Source organism: Leopardus geoffroyi, chromosome E3 (assembly GCF_018350155.1).
Source record: "Leopardus geoffroyi isolate Oge1 chromosome E3, O.geoffroyi_Oge1_pat1.0, whole genome shotgun sequence".
NCBI lineage: Eukaryota > Metazoa > Chordata > Mammalia > Carnivora > Felidae > Leopardus > Leopardus geoffroyi.
The window spans coordinates 8,733,129-8,750,475 of record NC_059340.1 but is presented as its reverse complement, the minus strand read 5'-3'; the positions used below and the strand labels follow the sequence as shown (position 1 = coordinate 8,750,475).

At 54.9% G+C, this 17,347-nt stretch overlaps 1 protein-coding gene across 13 annotated transcripts in view; it reads right to left on the bottom strand.

The window, feature by feature from the left end:
• The window catches only part of CUX1 (cut like homeobox 1), a 376,259-nt gene that overhangs the window by 52,765 nt on the left and 306,147 nt on the right, over positions 1–17,347 (bottom strand). For 9 of the 13 annotated variants that reach the window (XM_045461928.1, XM_045461926.1, XM_045461925.1 and 6 more), the window contains 4 exons: positions 16,614–16,715; positions 13,095–13,924; positions 10,994–11,159; positions 10,444–10,500 (listed from right to left, as the gene is read on the bottom strand). The exons of 3 other annotated variants lie outside the window; for them this stretch is intronic. In XM_045461928.1, coding sequence (XP_045317884.1) covers positions 10,444–10,500; positions 10,994–11,159; positions 13,095–13,924; positions 16,614–16,715 — 1,155 coding nt within the window. The remainder of the gene's footprint in view (positions 1–10,443; positions 10,501–10,993; positions 11,160–13,094; positions 13,925–16,613; positions 16,716–17,347) is intronic. One more of the 13 variants, XM_045461921.1, reaches the window with a different exon arrangement.

Here is a 17,347-nt window from a genome sequence, read left to right as displayed (position 1 = left end):
TTGCATATTAATCAGGCAGTGGACCATGAAAGAACTGTATCCCAGCCAAACGCCGCACTATCTCAGGAGAAACACTCCGTAATTATCATACATCAGTGTTATGATGTGGTAATTGATTATAACATCTTTCTGCTGCCCCTGGGGAGCCCCTCTGCTCACCCAGCTCCAGGCACTCTGGACAGATTGTTCTTTTCCTCCCCAAAACCGAGTCACCGCTGCTGTTTTCGCCGACTGCTATTTCCGTGGAGTATCGATTCTCTCTTCCAATTTTGGGAGGTATTTAAACCACGTGGAACGCAACTGACCGTAACTCATGGACGAGCAGGTCTAGCCACGAGGAAGGCACGTCCCTCTGGACTCCGTGTTCTCTCTCTCTCTCTCTGTCTCTCTCTCTCTCCTCCCTCAGCTTTTGGCTTTGGAGGTGCTGCTGAAGCTTCCAAGGAAGTTTCCTTATCAGACAAAATGCCCCAACTTCAGTCCCTCCTTGTTGCAAAGTTGGTACAAAGGCAGTTCGGCTGCTTTATTTAAGTGCCAAATGACAGACTAATTTTGGTCCTCTCATAAAGGACAAACCCAACATCTGCCAATTCAGACTCAGACTATATTTGGGAATCCAGTTCCAAAGGGAAGAGCAAAACACAAAATCAAGATGAAGCTGGTGATGGAGCCTCCTGGTTCGCTCTGTATCGGAGCCCCCCCTCCTCACTTCTCGTGCAGACCCTGAGCGTGGCCCAGGGGCCAGTCGTAAGGGGCTGGGGCTCGGGTCCCTGGCTGGCTCAGGGCTCCCAGCAGGGAGAGGGCCAGACAGCTGAAGGGCAGGGCTATCCTTCAGGAAGGGAAAGGGCCCTGCACCACTGTGTGTATTTTCTGTGCATGAAGACGGGAAGGGTTTCAGAGCAGCACCGACCTGTATCCCCGGCTGGATGGATTATATACGTTCCATTGCAAACTGCATAAAGTCGGGTCCGGCTCTGCCACTGATTTGTCGCTGGCTTCTCTCCTCTTCTCCTGCCCAACTCCTGGCTGAAATACAAGGGACGCGTCCCGGGGTAATGGAGGGATCTGCTTTTCCTATTGTTTCTTTAGTCTTGGATCTGCTTTTCTGTATTTATTCAAATTTATAATTTGGATCCGGTTTTGTTTCTGGTTTTGAAATGTGGCCTTGGCTTCTCTCTGAGCATGTCGTTCCAGGCACCAACCCTTTACCCATGCGGGGGGGGGGGGGGGGGGGGGGGACAGAGCCCTCGGGGCTGAGTGACAGCTCGCCTGGGCCCAGCTCCATGGCAGTAGGGCCGCTGGCCTCAGGACCACGGTCGCTTTTTCCATCTTCTTGACTGAGGGCAAATCACCGCTCATCTCTGAGCCTTGGTTTTCTCCATCCGTAAGATGGGGGAAATCACTTCCCCTTACCGATGGAGGATTAAAGGTATCAGCTCTGTGCAGGGCACACAGAAGATACAAACACGCGTGTTTTCTCCTTTGTCCTGAGGATAGACACGCGTGTCGGCTCCTTCGTCTTTCCCTGGAACCAAACCACTGAAAGCCCAAGTCCTCACTTGCTCCTACGACCTACTTTTGCTTCTTGCACCGAATGCCCAACGGACTGTAAATTCTGATTTCCGAAGAAAGCCTAAAGGGGAGAGAAGGGAGACGCGTCCAGAGGCCCGTGACGAGGCTCCGCAAGGGCTTTCTCTCAAAGGCGATTTAGGCGGTGCCCGCACGGAGGTCCAGGTGGAGTAACCAAGGGAACCCGAGTGGGACGGCACGGCTCACCCGTGCCGACGGTCGGTCACCCCTATATCCCGGCAGGGTGGCCGGGTTCCATGCCGCTCGGCCCCAGATGGCATGGGTGACAGAACCTGCAGCCTTTCCTCTGGAAGCTCAGGATTTGGGGTCAACTTTACAGGATGGTAGACGGGCAGGCAGCTTCCCAAGACCGATGGCATTTCCGAGAAGCCGGGAGTCTGGAGAGCTGCACGCAGCTTCCCCTGCAGCAGACCCTGGCTGCCGGCTTCCACCCAGTGATGTTCGCGCCTGACGAGCTCCACCCCAGGAGCGAGCGGCTGGACTGCTTTCCTGTTTGAAAGCGGGAGGCCTGACGTTCTGTGTGTGCACACGTGTATCATTCACGTATACGCGGGTAACATGTAACAGAAGTGTAGCAGCAGAAGTAAATGTTCCAACGGCGGCCCCTGTTCTTTTTATTTCCTTTTAAACAGAGTTTGAATCTTTTTTAAGTTTATATATTTTGAGACAGAGAGAGAGAGAGAGAGAGAGAGAGAGAGCGCGCGCGCATGAGTGGGGGAGGGGCAGAGAGAGAGAGAGAGAGAGAGAGAGAGAATATCCCAAGCAGGCTCCACACTGTCGGCGCAGAGCCCAATGCGGGGCTTGAACTCGCGAACCGTGAGATTGTGGTCCGAGCCAGTATCAAAAGTCGGTCGCTGAACCGAATGAGCCACCCAGGTGCCCCCAGCGGGCCCGGTTCTGAAAGGCTTTTGTACACAAAGTCATTTAAAGCTCCCAACAGCCTGGGAGACAGGTCCCGTATTTGCCCCATTTTACAGAAGAAGAATCTGAGACAGAGAAGTCGGGGCACTTGCCCAAGGCCGCACCGTCGCTCGGCGGCAGAGGCCAGACGAGCCCTCGGCAGTCGGCTGAGCCCGCTGCGCACACGGCCGCTCACACGCACTCGAGGCTGGTCACTGCAGGGCAGGTGCTTAGGTTTTGCTGTTGAAATCAATGGAAATATTTCTCACCAGTGACTGGTTAAATAAGATACCGTATATCCAGATATGGGACTTCCCTATAGCTGTAAAAAGAGGAGCAGATTCTTTGCATACTGGGCTAACAAGTACCTGCTACATATTGCTGCTCGCGGAGAGCAAGACACGGCACCTGGACGCCTGCAGGCTTCCTTCTGTGCAGAACAGTATCTCGTTACAGGGACCGTCTGCAGGAAACGGGATAGGACGGTCTCCGGGGAGGGCGGCTGGAAGACGGGGGGTTTTGGGAGGGTGGGCAACTCATTATTTTTCTCAATTAAATGTTTACTTATTTTTTTTGAAACATTTTGCTTTTAAATTCTTTTTAATGTTCATCTACCTTTGAGAGACAGAGAGAGAGCACGAGCATGGGAGGAGCAGAGAGAGAGGGAGACACGGAATCCGAAGCAGGCTCCAGGCTCTGAGCTGTCAGCACAGAGCCCGACGCGGGGCTCGAACCCACGAGCCACGAGATCATGACCTGAGCCGAAGTCCGACGCTCAACCGACTGAGTCACCCAGGTGCCCCAATGTTTACTCATTTCTCAGACAGAGCGTGTGTGAGCACAGGAGAAACAGAGAACGTGACGTGGGGCCTGAACTCAAGAACCATGAGAGCACGACCAGAGCCGAAGTCAGACGCTTCACCAGCGGAGATCAACTCATTTTTAAAAAAGGGGTGTAAACTCTTTGAAAGCTTGCATTTTATACTCATGGTGTACACTTCATTTATTCAAGAAAACCCCACAAGTCATCATTTTTTAACAAAGTCCAATCTCTTACCCTGAGTTGCTCTCCCTCTGTCTCTTTTTTGGAGAGGTAATGGTGGCAAATCCCACTCTAGGAACAGAGACTTTGGGGGCTGATTTACAAAGGAGCAGTCTTTCCCAGGAACGGTGAGGCTGACGTCTGCTGCCTGAGAGCGAACCCCATGCGGGGCCTGCAGGTACAGTGTGCTCCGGGTGAAGGCAGGCGGGGCCGGGCCTCCACTCTCCCCCTGCCCTCCTCATTAACATTGCAGAGGGGGCTGCTTCCGGGTCACATGGCCAGACTCCCGTGGTGAATTCCCACAAAGCGGCGAGTGCACACGCACCAGGGGGAGCTGACAACAAGTCCCATTTCGAGGGGGCTCAAGAGAGGGCCCCCTCCTGTCCTGTGGCGTGGCCGAGGCCCCTCCTGCGTTTGCTGTGCCCGGCCTGCATCTCATCATTCTTGAAGGGTTAGCTCTAGAATGCCCAAACCCCCTGTCACCTGAGCTCAGCTGAGACAAGGCTGACAATTTTTGAAAGACATTAATTAGAAGGCAATTCACAGAGCAGTTTCCTAGACCGTCTGGGCTGGCCCAGGGGATATCTCGCTCTTGGCAGAGCAAGTTACTCCACTGCACCCAAGGTGAGAAAGGAACTTTCTAGGCCCTGGTGGGACATTCCCTAAGCCCTGCCTCAGCTGAGGGCCCCAGGCCTGGTGGCTCTGGGGCATGTGCTCCTCGGGCTCACAGCCTCCTCAGCCTACCCTGTGTGAACAAGGCCCTTCCCCATACAGGGCCAAATGACCTTTGGGTTTTGGGCCATCATCGTCCACCTCCTCTCCCTCTCTGCCTCTGAGCCCCCTAAGCCTATCCTGTAGCCCTGGACAATTTCTTCTTGAACTGTTCCCCCCTCCCCCGCCTGCACATATTCAGCCACTGCTAATGCCATCTCCGTGCCCTGCATACTGGAGGCTATGCCGCTGGCCGAGTCTCAACCCCTCACCTGCCCCTCCCACGGTCCAGCGGCGGGAAGTTCTTTCCTGCTTATTTCTTGGTTCCAGGAACCAGGTGGTCCAGCGGCTCAGCTCTGAGGTCAGGAGTTTCTTCCCTCCATCCTCTGATCTCTTCGGACGGGGTGGGTGAGAACTCAGGAGGGCTGTGCCACTGATCACGGGCCTCAGCCCCCCTCCTCTCAAGAAAGAGCCACCGGGGGGGGGGTGGGTAGGGGTGAGGAGAAGCACTTTGGTAGGAGAGGCAGCAGGTACACATCGCAGGCCCAACAACACCGGGGAAGGGGCGGGGCAGGTCGCCAAGGTCCCCCTGAAAGAGCACGGAGCCTCCCTTCTGTCCCACCGTCCACACTTTTCTCCTCCTCCTCCTCGTTCTTTTTCTTCTTTTTTTAAGTTTATTTATTTATTTTGAGAGACAGAGAAAGAGTGAGTAGGTGAGGGGCAGAGAGAGAGGGGGGGAGAGAGAGAGAGAGAGAGAGAGAGAATCCCAAGCAGGCCCTGCACTGTCAGCAAAAGGAGCCGGATGCGGAGCTCGAACTCACGAACCGTGAGATCATGACCTGAGACAAAGCCAAGAGTCGGATGTTTAACTGACTGAGCCCCCCAGGCGCCTGCACACTTTTCTTCTTACCACACAAGCCTCAAGGCAGCACAGCCAATGGTAGACTACACACAGGAAAGACCAAATGCTCCCAGGATCTACTTTCCTACTGTCGTTTTAAAAGGAAAACAAACCAAAAAAAAAGCCCTCTGCGTCAGGGGCTTCTCACCCTTTTCAAAGGTTCTGCACATGCCATGTGCTTCCCTGTCTATGAACTTTGTACTTGCAACGTTCTCCTCCCTGACCCCTTAGCCCTTTACGGCCCAGTCCCTCCGTGGGGCTCCCTCAGCGTCGCGGGGCCTGCACCCACACATACCGACAATAGGAAGGCAGGCTGTGTCTGAATCCAGAAACCTGTCTTTTCTGACCTTAGAACAGTTATTCCTTTATCACGGCGTTCTTGATATAACAAAGCATCCGAACGCAGGTTGCAACCAAGAAAGAAAGGCACGCATGGCACACTGAGTTCTCTTGGCCACACTGCGTCGATGAGTGGGTGCACAAGGCCGAGCCCCGAGCCAAATGATCAGCAGCGGCCCACCCTCTGCTCAGGGAAGGGCACTCTCTAGTTCATAGGTGACTTTCCAGAATCCTCTTTTGTTTTCGATCTGTTCTCTGTGGCCAGGTATAAATCAGTTATATACAAATCTTTTCAGGGGTTAGAAAAATTCTTCTTAGAGAGAACCGACAGTTACGATCACTGATTTATTTCGATGGAAGAGAAAGAAAAAAAAATCAAATCAAATCTAGTCTAAGGCACTAAACTGAGGCACTAAAACTGACAAGTTTTAGATACTGCCATGGAATTTTCTGGCGGTCCCTATTAACAAGCTATCCAAATGCCTGCCCGAGAATCCCACTGCTGAGTTCAAAGCACTAAAACCCTGGACAGATTTTCCTGGTCATCTCACGGGCACCAAGCAAGAGTCATTCTGCGTATCACACAGGAATGTTGGCCCGTCCCTAACCGGGGGCTGTGGCCACGGGTCTCTCCTGGGTGTGTGAGGCCACCCACGTTCAAAACACTGTGGCAGCTGTCTCCTCGGGAGGCAGCTGCCGCTCTGCTGACTGACAACAGTCAGCCATGGGATTCTCCACGGGTGCAGAGGACCTGGAACCCACAGCTCCGGACTCACATGCTGGGAAAAAACTGGATGTTGCAGAATTAATCCGAGGAGACTGGGGCATGCTTTGGCTTATGCGGTTTGCAATAATCCATCTGAAGGGTGGTGTGGAAGCTTATTAACTGCAGTAACAAAATGCTTTCGTGTTCAAAAGTTACGCTCTGTAATGTAATGACTAACATCGCATCCAGGAAAATCTGTTCCTTTCCCTTTTTCCCTCCCCCTTTTAGATCGTCTCTTGTCTCCTTCCTTCCCTTGGGGCAAAGAGATTAATCACACCAAGGAACTGTGAATATAAAATGAGCTGTAGGGAACGAAAATGGAAAAAAAAAAAAAAAAAAAACACAAAAAACCCCAGCGGTTTACCAGATCGTATCTGCCTACGGATCTATGTACCTACCTACCTACCTACACACGTGCCCTCACACAACCCCCTTCCGTGCATCTTGAGGTTTTCTTCCCTTTAAAAGAAAGCCTGCTACCTGATCAGCAAGGACTGGAGGCCACACTCAGGGGAAACAACCCTTACAGGGCCCCTCCCTTCATCCGTAAGTGCTTTCTTTTGCTTCCCCAGAGCATGGCGATCGCTAAGCAGCGAGGTCAGCTGATGCCTGGTGCCTGGGATGGAAGACCGACAACAGGAAGAAGCAGAGAACCAATCCCCAAAGGACTATCTCCCACTAAGTTTGCCGTATGAGGTCAAACACGACCCCGTGCAGAACCACCGGCTCGCCTCCCCCAAGGCACTGCGAACTCCGAAAGAAGCCAACTCAAAAACGTTTGTAGGCAACTAGACTGCCTGGAAACCTCAACGAGTACCTGATCGGAAGTTCTGGCCTTTAAAAACCTATCTATCTATCTATCTACCTATCTATCTATCTATTAAAAGTTAACTCATGTGATCAACACGGGACCCTCTGCTCTATCTATCTATCTATTAAAAGTTAACTCATGTGATCAACACGGGACCCTCTGCTCTCCTAACTCTTCGTCAAGGCCCCAACAGCTTCCAAGAAAAAGCGCAGGCCGCCAGCAGAAAATGGCATTGACCCTCCTGACTGCCCGAGGCCATCACCCCAATGCTCAGATCATCCAAGGAACATTCAGGAACGGTTCCGTTCAAGAAGAGGAAGGGGCGATGTAATGAAAAGTTCGGTCTCTCTCTCTCCTCGTAAAGCTTATCAGCAAGCTTGACGTGCAGATCATTAAGGAAAACGGAGACCCCGAGGGGCAGCAGCGCCTGGCACGGAGAGGCAGGCAGGGAGCCTTTAGTGAGGCAAGCAGACTCCTGTGTCAGCAGCTTGCTGTTCAGATGAGTGAGGCCACTCCACTCCCGGGCATCTTATCGCCATGGTAACTGAGCACAGAGTCCTGCGCTGGGCCCACGCATTCTCTGCCTCACTGCTGGGCCGTGGACAGAAGGCCGGGCTTCCAAAGCCCTTCCACACCTGGGAGGCTACTCTGGCCACTAGGCCGGCCCAGGGCCCGGGCTGCTCAGACGTGGAGTGTTTCTCCCCGGCATCCAGGAACGAACCAACCTAGGCTTGGAATTACCTTCCCACAGCCATCTGTTTCTACCACGCTGAGCCACCTCTGGCACGGGCCTCATGGAGTCACTGCCAAGGACAGCACCTTTCTGGGCCTGGGGGCCTTGGGGAAGGAGTCCATGGTAGCCGCGGTGAGAACAGAGAACTCGAATCCTGGGGAAATCCTGGAACCGGAGGCTTTGCTAACGTGCCTCTGGGGCAGCACGGCTTCACTGGAGGCTTCCTCACAGACGCTCATTTTCTACTCTGTCGAGGAAGACTCTGGCGTCCCCTCTGGGCATCCATCCCAATGATACAGCGATACTCATCATTACAAAATAATTCTCTTTCTCAAATCTAAATCCCACAAAGTGAAAAGCTCTGCTACTTTGACTTTTAGAAATACTCCTGAAAAGAGACCACTGGTAGTAAAGAGGTTTCACGCGAGAAAAACTACCACCCACAATCTTGCCGCAGTGATCATCTTTCTTTGAACGTCGACGAGCGCCTTTTCTTGTCTTTGTGATCCAGAGAAACGTTTTTGCTTAGCGACTGTCATATTAAAAAATTTGTACTTTCCTACAATGTAGGAAATATTTTTCCACCTTTTCCCCCACAATCCCCACAATGAGTGTTTCTACTGACGACTTCCCTATTGCTGACTGCCCATGGGTGCGATGGGCAAGCGGTCTATAATCCGTCGTCTCCCATTTTGCCGGGATGACACAGGGAGAGGCCCGCCTGCCACCTCTTCACAGAAACTGCTGGAAAGTTCTTTGGTGCTCATTTTGATCCAGAGGCTCCCTGCCTCCGCCAATCTGCAGACTCTCCAAGAGTCTTACACATTGCTTTATTTTATAAAGTAATTTGACATCTTATTACAAATACCACTTACGTCTCTCTGAGGGGCCCAGCGTGGTTTCCCTATGTCGGAAATGTGACAACGGACCTTCCAGCACAACAGCAAATACCTGCCATACGATAAAGAGCGAGAGGCCATTCTTCAAGGATGTGTTCGCACATGGAGAAGATTTTGGCATCGATCATGACTGACTAGGAGCTGCGGGAGAGCTCCTGTTTTCTTTAGGAACAAGTGATTTAAAAAAAAAATTTTTTTTAATGTTTTTGAGAGAGAGAGAGAGAGAGAGAGAGAGAGAGAGAGAGAGAGTATGAACATGGGAAGAACAGAGAGAGAGGGAGACACAGAATCTGAAGCAGGCTCCAGGCTCTGAGCTGTCAGCACAGAGCCAGACACGGGGCTTGGACTCATGAACCCTGAGATCACGACCTGAGCCGAAGGCAGAGGCTTAACCGACTAAGCCACCCAGGAGCCCCAGGAACAAGTGATTTTGATCTAAAATACGTTCGTCACGATCTGCCGAGTGTAGTCCTAACTCTGTTGGGCAGCAAATACTCTCGGAGAGTTTAAGGGGAGGCCAACTTTCCGCTGGGGCAAGAGGCGAGGCGAATTTTCCATGCAAACGTCTGTGAAGCTCTGGCACAAACAAGTCTGTGCATTATTTGCCCTGATGTATCTGGGATGCGAGCCGGCGCTCCGTTAAGTTCTCTGGGACTCGCTACTTCAGTTGACCTACCCAGACATGAGGGGGGGAAGGAAGTACGTGTGGTCCCTCTTCAGGTGGACAAACCACTCCATTCAGAGGTCCGGCCAAGAAGACCAACGATTTGGGTAAGACACCGACTTCCACCCCCCGTTTTGGTCAAAATCAAAGGGAAGCACCCAAAATGCAAACTCAACCAGGCCCTTTGCGGCCGACACCCCGCTCGGGGCGCATCTGTGTGCGGTTCGGTGTCTCTCAGGCTGCTGCCCAGCTGTTCCGTGTGCTACGCACGTTTTCCCTCATAAAACTTGCAGCAGGCTGGCGGGCTTCGTGCCCCTCCCTTAGCTCTGAGTTTTCAATGAATCGATGGGATATGGAGGCTAATCTGTGTGTTTAGAAAAATAAAAGCGAACAGAGGAGCAGCTCAAGACACTGGCTGTTCCCGGAAGCCGGGCAAGCAAGGCTCCGAGCTCACGGAAGCACAGGGTGGACGTGTGACGACGGCCAGGAGCACGGTGCCGCCGCAAGGGGTCCGCAGAGCAGAAACACCGGCTCAAAGGCCCCGGGGCTCCACACGCCAACCGGAAGGTGCCAGGTGTCTCGGCCGGCCGGCACTGCAGGCCTTCCTCCCTCCACCCACCTCTAGGCTGGATTCCCACCCTCAGCCCTTACTGGCTTCCTTCGTCCCCATCCTTCTTGCTTGAAGGTGGCCCCAAGGTCTTCTGGATGGACTCAACTTCTGCCTGCCCGTGACCCTGCCGGGAGAGGCCCAGTCCCCTCCTGTTAGAATGGAAGCGCCCGCGAGTGCAGAATCTATCTCTGGCTTGGACCCCAGCCCCCGGTCCTGAGCACCCAGAAGCCACAGGTCGATGAAAGAATTTGGTGGCGAGCAGGAAAATGCCGGAGGAAACCCTCACGCAGCTGCTAACTCTCCCTGTGTCCGTTAGAAACCAGGACCACGAGGAATCCAGTGTGCCAGCCGCATATGGTGTTTTCGGCTCACCGAATCCAGAACCAGGGATCCTCGGAGACCCCCCGCTACAGACCAGAGGACAGGGAAACGTAGAGGGAGGGAAGTATTCCACACAAAACAACAGAAATCGCTAGTTACCTGAACTCACGCAGCCCTGCTGCTGGGGGTCCTGTAGTGACGTCACAGAATGGAGGACTGAATAAGACAAAGGGTTACAATTAAATGAGGAAACAAACCCCAGGGGTTTAAAACTTCCTAACACACCGAGCATAGCAGAGCGTAGACGGCATAAAGTTCCCAAAGGTCCCGCTCCCTACAGGGGGGGCCGGAACTCGGGGTCCACGCAGGCAGAAGCTGGAGCCCGTTGTATCTTTCACCTCTGTGTCTCTGGCTGATTTCCTTTCCTGATTCCCTGATTTAGCTACTTGACTTTTACCTATATTTATGTACAAACAGCATTTTCCTAATTAGTAACTCATTTTCTGCTGCTTGTAAAATTAGCTAGGCACAGCTTTCTGTCTCCGAAAAACTAAAGTCAGTCCCATGGCAACAGGTTGTGGAGGAAGGGGACAGTTCTCCGCCCCCAGGCGCTGGCCAACAGTCCAGGGCGCGGCTGGTGGCCTCGCCACCCCCTGCATACATTTCCCTTCCCCCCATCTGCAGGAGCCCAGGGAGGGGCTGCCCTTACCTGGCCCTTGCTGTTGCCCTTGGACAGGCAGGACACCCTGGCCCAGCTCGCCGTTCAGCCAGAGCTGCATCCGGATGAAGGGTTCTCGGCCTTTCTGGGTCAGCTTGCTCCAAGGCTTCGGCCGGGACAGCATGTCACTGACACTGCCCTGGGACAGGCCCAGTACCTGGTGGGGCAACCAAAGACATGCATCGGTGCCCAGGATTTAGTGTGAGGCCACCAAATGCTTTAGTGATGCACACATGGCCACGGAGAGGTGGGGACGGATGACACCCAAGCGAGGGCTCCAGGGGCTGAGCGCGGAACCCCTGCCCGGTGGATGGCGCCAGCCTGGGGTTGGGGAATCAGCGCGTCACAGGCCCCGGTGGGCGGAGGCCCTGGCTTGGGGAGCCCTAGTTACAGTCACAGCTTTCTACTCCCAGGGAGAGGAGCGGTGGGAGGAGGAGGGGAGGGGATCTCGCCCAGGGCCTCCGTCCTGCCAAGGCCTCGGGGGCGGCATCCCGACAGCCCGAGGAGGAAGCGCTGAAAGCTTGCTCCTTGCCCGGAGGTGCCAGGAAAGGCTGAGGTGCCGGGGCCAAGGACCCCTTTAGTGGCCAGAGCGGCGGGGGCCGGCGGGGTGCGGGAGGCCGGTCTTCTTTGTGGCGCTGGGCCGGGCTGGCACCGAGAAAGGTTTGCTCTCTCTGACCGCATCCTGCTCGGCAGTGGGGGCCCAGAGGTGAGCCGGTGGCGATGGGGGCGCCAGCCTGGGAGTGAAACTCACTGCAGACAACCGACAAATTGCACGTACATGCCCGAGTTTTCTTAACGCTCACATATGGCCATACATATGTATGGGCACAAACACCCCCCACAGGACACAGATGCAGCCCAGAGATATTTAGGGGCTGCGTTCGATCACTCTTTTGAAAAGTTCTCAAGTTCCAGAATAAACTGCACTCACGGGCCAAACAAGTTCAACGCTATTAAGTCTCTGCTAAATTTAAGGCATGAGCACAAATGTCTATTTAAATGTTCTCAAATGATATTTTTACAACACTGAACTAGAAATTTCAAGGGACTTGAAATTCTCATCCTCACTTCTATCCGCCCCATCACCTTTTGTAAAATCAGGACAAAGAAATCACAATCAGATATTGTAAGGATCCACCGCATGGTTCGGCGCAAACGCGGAGCGGAAGGCAGGACAATGCAGGGCAGGGAGGGCCGGGAGGCAGGAGGGGAGACCCCCGCGTGGGGGTTCCTCAGAGGCCACTGTTGACCCCACCACATACCCCTCGGGGGGGCTGCCTTTCAGGGGAGTGGAGCGCTTCTCCTTATGCTCGGTAATGACTTAATCTGAAACAACGCTGGGGTATTACGTTTACCTTCTTTTTTACAGGCCTGGTAAATCCCCATTATCGAGAAACTGTTACCGGGAAGTGCCTGGCACAGAAAGGGTCTGGGGGCTCATTCGGAAATCACTGACTTTCGTGAGCCAGGGAGGGAAGGGGTGGAAGCAGGGGCTTTGCGGGCCAGTTGCGGGCATGGCAGTTGTGCCCGGGGTCACCTCTAGCTGTGTATTCTGGGCAGGTCACTTCACCGATCTGGCTGACAGGACCCAGGAAAATGCTAAATTGGGAGACAGGTACGATTATGCCTATCACGTGACATGAGCTTCTCCTGTCACATGCATCTTCCTTCTCTAGGTCTCTCTGTGGGATCAGAGCTTTTTTGGCCAAAAAAGCCTGCAGAGTTGTGTCTGGGCCACCCTGGGCAGAGAGACGGGACTTGAACTCAGGCACCGGCCGGCTGGGGGCACGTAGTTTCAACTTTCCTGAGCTGCACTTTCCTTATCTGTCAAATGGCGACTGTCCGCACCCTCACGTGTCACTGGGAGCCTAAAGGAGCATGGTGGGTGACACGGCCTAGCCCAGAGTCTCGCCCCAGGTGGGGCGAACAGTGGAACGTTCATCGGCCGGCCTCTCCGGAAGTCTGGGAGTGGATAAATCTTTCTGCCCCGTGGCTCACTGAATGGGGCGACGGCCACGTCCTCCAGACAGATGCTGCCAGATAGCAGCGAAAAGAGACGAGAACGCCCAGGTCCCCGAGTCCGCCCCCTTACCTTCTCCCCGAAGATCCTTTGGCAGATGCCGTTCTTGGCCAGCTTCTCTTTCACCTGCCGGGTGAGCTCGATGGTGTCCACCTCCTGGTACATGTAGACCTCATACTGCTCCGGGGTCAGCGGAGGGACCGAGGGCTTGGCGGGCTTGGACATGGGCACGATCGGGGAGGAGGGCAGGGGGCTGTTCTGGGGCGTCTCGCTGCGGCTGGCTCCGGTCAGGCTCAGCTCCGAGCTCTGGGAGTACGGCGACTCGGCACTGGGCCACTCCTTCCAGTACTCTGACGACGAGGGTCCCTGGAGCTGGCCGCGCTCCGCCCGCGGCTGGCCGCCACCGCCCTTCTCCTTCGCGCTGCTGGCTTCTTCCAGCTTGGTGTCCTCGGGAGGAACGGCGCTCTTCCTCTCCGGCTGGACGGTGCTCCACCAGTGGTCTTTCCACACGCCGCTGCGGCCCAGCTCGTTCTTCACGTGTCTCAGGACGCCCTGTGCAGACTCGGCCGCTCCCTGGAGGTCCAGCCCGGGCGCGTCCTGGGACTCTTTTTTGAGGGCCGGGGGGTTGGGCAGAGCGGAGGCGCTGGCGTCGGGGGCGGACGGGGGCTTCTTCAGGGAGAGGGCGAGCGGAGGGTAGCTGGACACGGACGACATGGGCGAGGAGGGTATCAACTTGGGGGTCAGGATGGCAATGTCGGCCTGGGACAGTGGCGCTGGCTTTAAGGCGGGGTCGAGGGCGGCCTGCTGGGCCTCCATTTCGCGGCGGGCCTGCTGCAGGATGGAGCGGATGGCGTCGTCCGAGCTCCCGCTGCTGGATGCGGAAGAAGGCTGGGCCGGCTCTGCTGCACGGAGCAAACACGGAGGTGAGATGGCGGCGGGACCGTTCCCAGCAGGTGGGAACATGATGCTTTCCCTCCGCTCCGGTCTAACCTGCCCCGCCCACAACACGCGGATTAGCCGGGAGACCCGAGCTGCTCTGCCCTGCCATCGTTTCCTCCGTCAGCGAACCACGCGTGCGTCTGTCCAGGCAGGGACGGACAGACTAACATCACCGCTCCGAGACCGCTGGCCTCTATTCTGCACCATCTGAAAGGGTTCATTATCCTGGGGTGTCACGGGGGCGGGGGGGGGGGGGAAGCGGGCCAACACCCGGGGATGTGCCGTCACCCCTGGTGATTTTTTTTTTTTTAAATCCTTGATGATTTGTAAGCAGTAATTTTGTGCGCTAAATTCCAAAATTGTAGTGGCTTCGTCAAACTTCAGAAACCTAATTTCTGTTAACGGTTGTGGTGTGAGACCAGAGTCTCCAGTGATAAATGGCCGCGTCTGGGTTGGCTCACATTTATTTTCCTCTGGGCAGGGGACGGTGGTGTGGCCAGCAATAGAGAGCCCCAGGATGGTGGCGGGGGACAGCGGGTAGGCCCTGGTCCAGAACCGGGGGCCGCGACCTTGGGGGGGATCGCGGGGCACTGCTAGGCCTCAGGATTTCCGTCTGCAAGCTTGGGATGGGGACTGGTCTAGATCAAGGGCTCCTGACTAGGGCTGTGCCCCAGAACCGCCCATTGGGCTTGTTAAAACGCACATGCCCAGGCCCCAGCCCTGAAGTGTCTGACTGAGTAGGCAGGTGGGGGCCTGGACCAGCACCACATTAAAAAAAAAAATTTTTGTTTTGGGGCGCCTGGGTGGCGCAGTCGGTTGAGCGTCCGACTTCAGCCAGGTCACGATCTCGCGGTCCGTGAGTTCGAGCCCCGCGTCAGGCTCTGGGCTGAGGGCTCAGAGCCTGGAGCCTGTTTCCGATTCTGTGTCTCCCTCTCTCTCTGCCCCTCCCCCGTTCATGCTCTGTCTCTCTCTGTCCCAAAAATAAATAAACGTTGAAAAAAAAAATTAAAAAAAAAAAAATTTTTTTTTTAAAAGTTTATGTATTTCGAGAGAGACAGAGAGAGCGAGTGGGAAGGGACACAGAGAGAAAATCCCAAGCAGGCTCCTCACTGTCAGCACAGAGCCCAATGTGGGGCTCGAACTCATGAACTGTGAGATCATGACCTGAGCTGAAACCAAGAGTTGGACGCTCGAACCAACCGAGCCACCCAGGCACCCCAGCACCCAGCGCTCCCAGATGACTGTGGAGCAAGGCCCTGGCTGAGAAGCACGGAACTGAACCCCGCCCCCACATCTGCTCTAAGACACCTTCACATCTGGGGGAAGGAATCACATTAAGCCGGCTCCTTACCCACGTTAATGGGGCCGAAAAATGCTTCAGATACCAGAGACAACCTTTTAGGCCTCTCGGGGACTTGGTTTCACTGGGTGACAGAAGGCCCTCCTCCTCTAGCGCACACGACCGGGGGCAGGCAGGCACAACTGCGGCTCGCGGAAGGGGGCAGGGCATGGCTCGAGCCACCCCTCAAAGTGGGCCTTTCCGCTCTCAATTTGGGGCTATCTCCCCCTGCAGGGGAGCCACCCAGACGAGGGGCCGGCTTAAACGTCCACTCTGGTCTTGAGAGTAGGAACCGCACCAAAGGGAAGAAGGTCCACCTACGGTCAGGCTTGAGGCCTCACGGGCCAGTCCCCCACCCACCGCTCTGGGGTCCCTGCAAGGAGGCAGAGGGGAAAGTGCCGGGACAGGAGCTGAGGGACGAGGATTTGCATCTAGGACCTGCCATTTAATGTACCTGGGCATACCGTTCTCCCTTGGAGCCCGAGTTTGCTAACCAAGCATAGCAGGCTAACAAAATCCGTCTTCCGGGGCGGTGGTGAGGACTCGCTTTGAGTAGGATGGGAGGCAGGTAAAGACGCCAAGCCCAGGCCTGGTTCCCAGAAGGGAGCCCCGAGCTCACCTCTGAATACGTCATGTGGGAATGGGGTGGCCTGGGGAGAAGGCCCAGTGGCCAGGTCTGCGGTGGAAGGGCTCTGCGGAGCAGGGGTTTCGTGGGGACGGGGCGGGTGTGTGTCCACACGTTGAACCCCAGAGCGAGAGAACTCAGGCACTCAGTCTCCTCTCCGGCAGAGGGTCTGGGCTGAACCTACAGCACCGTGTGCCTCTCAATTCCAACTCAGCGGGGGCGCGGGAGCTCCGAGGGCCGGTTCCTGAGGCCGACCTCCTGCACTCAGACACCCCTCCCCAGCCGCGTTCATCCCGTGAAGGAGCTTAGGATTTATTTTCTGGCCGCTCTTTTTCAGTGTTTGGTCAAGTATATATCCAAATAACGAAGCCTGGGTGGCATTTAAAGAAGGAAATCTGATACCAACTATTTGTTCACTTGTTTAAGTCAAGGAGGGTCTAGGCCGAGGGTACGTTCTTGAGTCAAGTGCTAGGAAACGACATTATAAAAAGAGCGGTCACTAGTGGCAACATTCAGATCACACAGACCTGTTTCCGTCCGTGCTTGCCCAAATGCCTGAAAACATACACTGTTGTTTTTGTTTTCGTTTTCTTTGTTTTTTTTTTTAAGATTAATTACTGCTAACCAGAACCCTTAGGACAATTCTTCTGAGTTTGGAAGGCAGTGGTCAAAAAAGTGGAATCCGTACCAGTTTTCTGCACCTGCAGCTCTCTTTTGGCTTGTTCCAGGATGGACTTGATTGCTTCATCGGACCCGGTCTCGGAGGCTCGGATCCGGGTCGTGATGTTACCTGCAGGGAGAAGCCATACCAATGACATCAAGCCCACCCGTGGAACAACAACCAAAAAATCAGTGCTGCACGAAGATGTCATTCTGATCAATAGCTCCCGAGTTGAGGCCGGTGACGGTTACGGAGGCAGGCGTGGCCTCCCCTTTACCCGTATCTGCTGTGCGTGCAACTTCACAGCAGGTACTGCGGCCCCGCGAAGGAAGGGCTCCTGCTAAATCTCCCTGGTGTTATCTGGCCAGAGGTACAAGCTCTCACGTTTACCCAAACTGGACGGCACCCATGGGCTGGAGCCAGGGAGAGCACATCACTTAATCCGGCACAAAAACAGACGAGGGACTAAAAGGCAGTGGTGCCTGTGAGCCCTTTAAACGCAGCCTCAACGGCTGTCTTGGCCTGGGACTACGCTCGAGGTTCTGTGCGCCTGTGGGACGCCGGGATCGCAAAGAGCAGAGATGGGAGAGGAGGGGGCAGGGCTGAGGCTGATCGCCTATCGGTCATTTGCACGTACAAGGTGAAGAGGGTGAAGATTTAACATTTCGGCTCTATCATCCCATGCCGGGTCTTAAAAATTCGTGAACGAGGACAGAAGCCTGTAGAGATTCCCTCCAGGGCAAGAATTCCGTCTCTGGGTC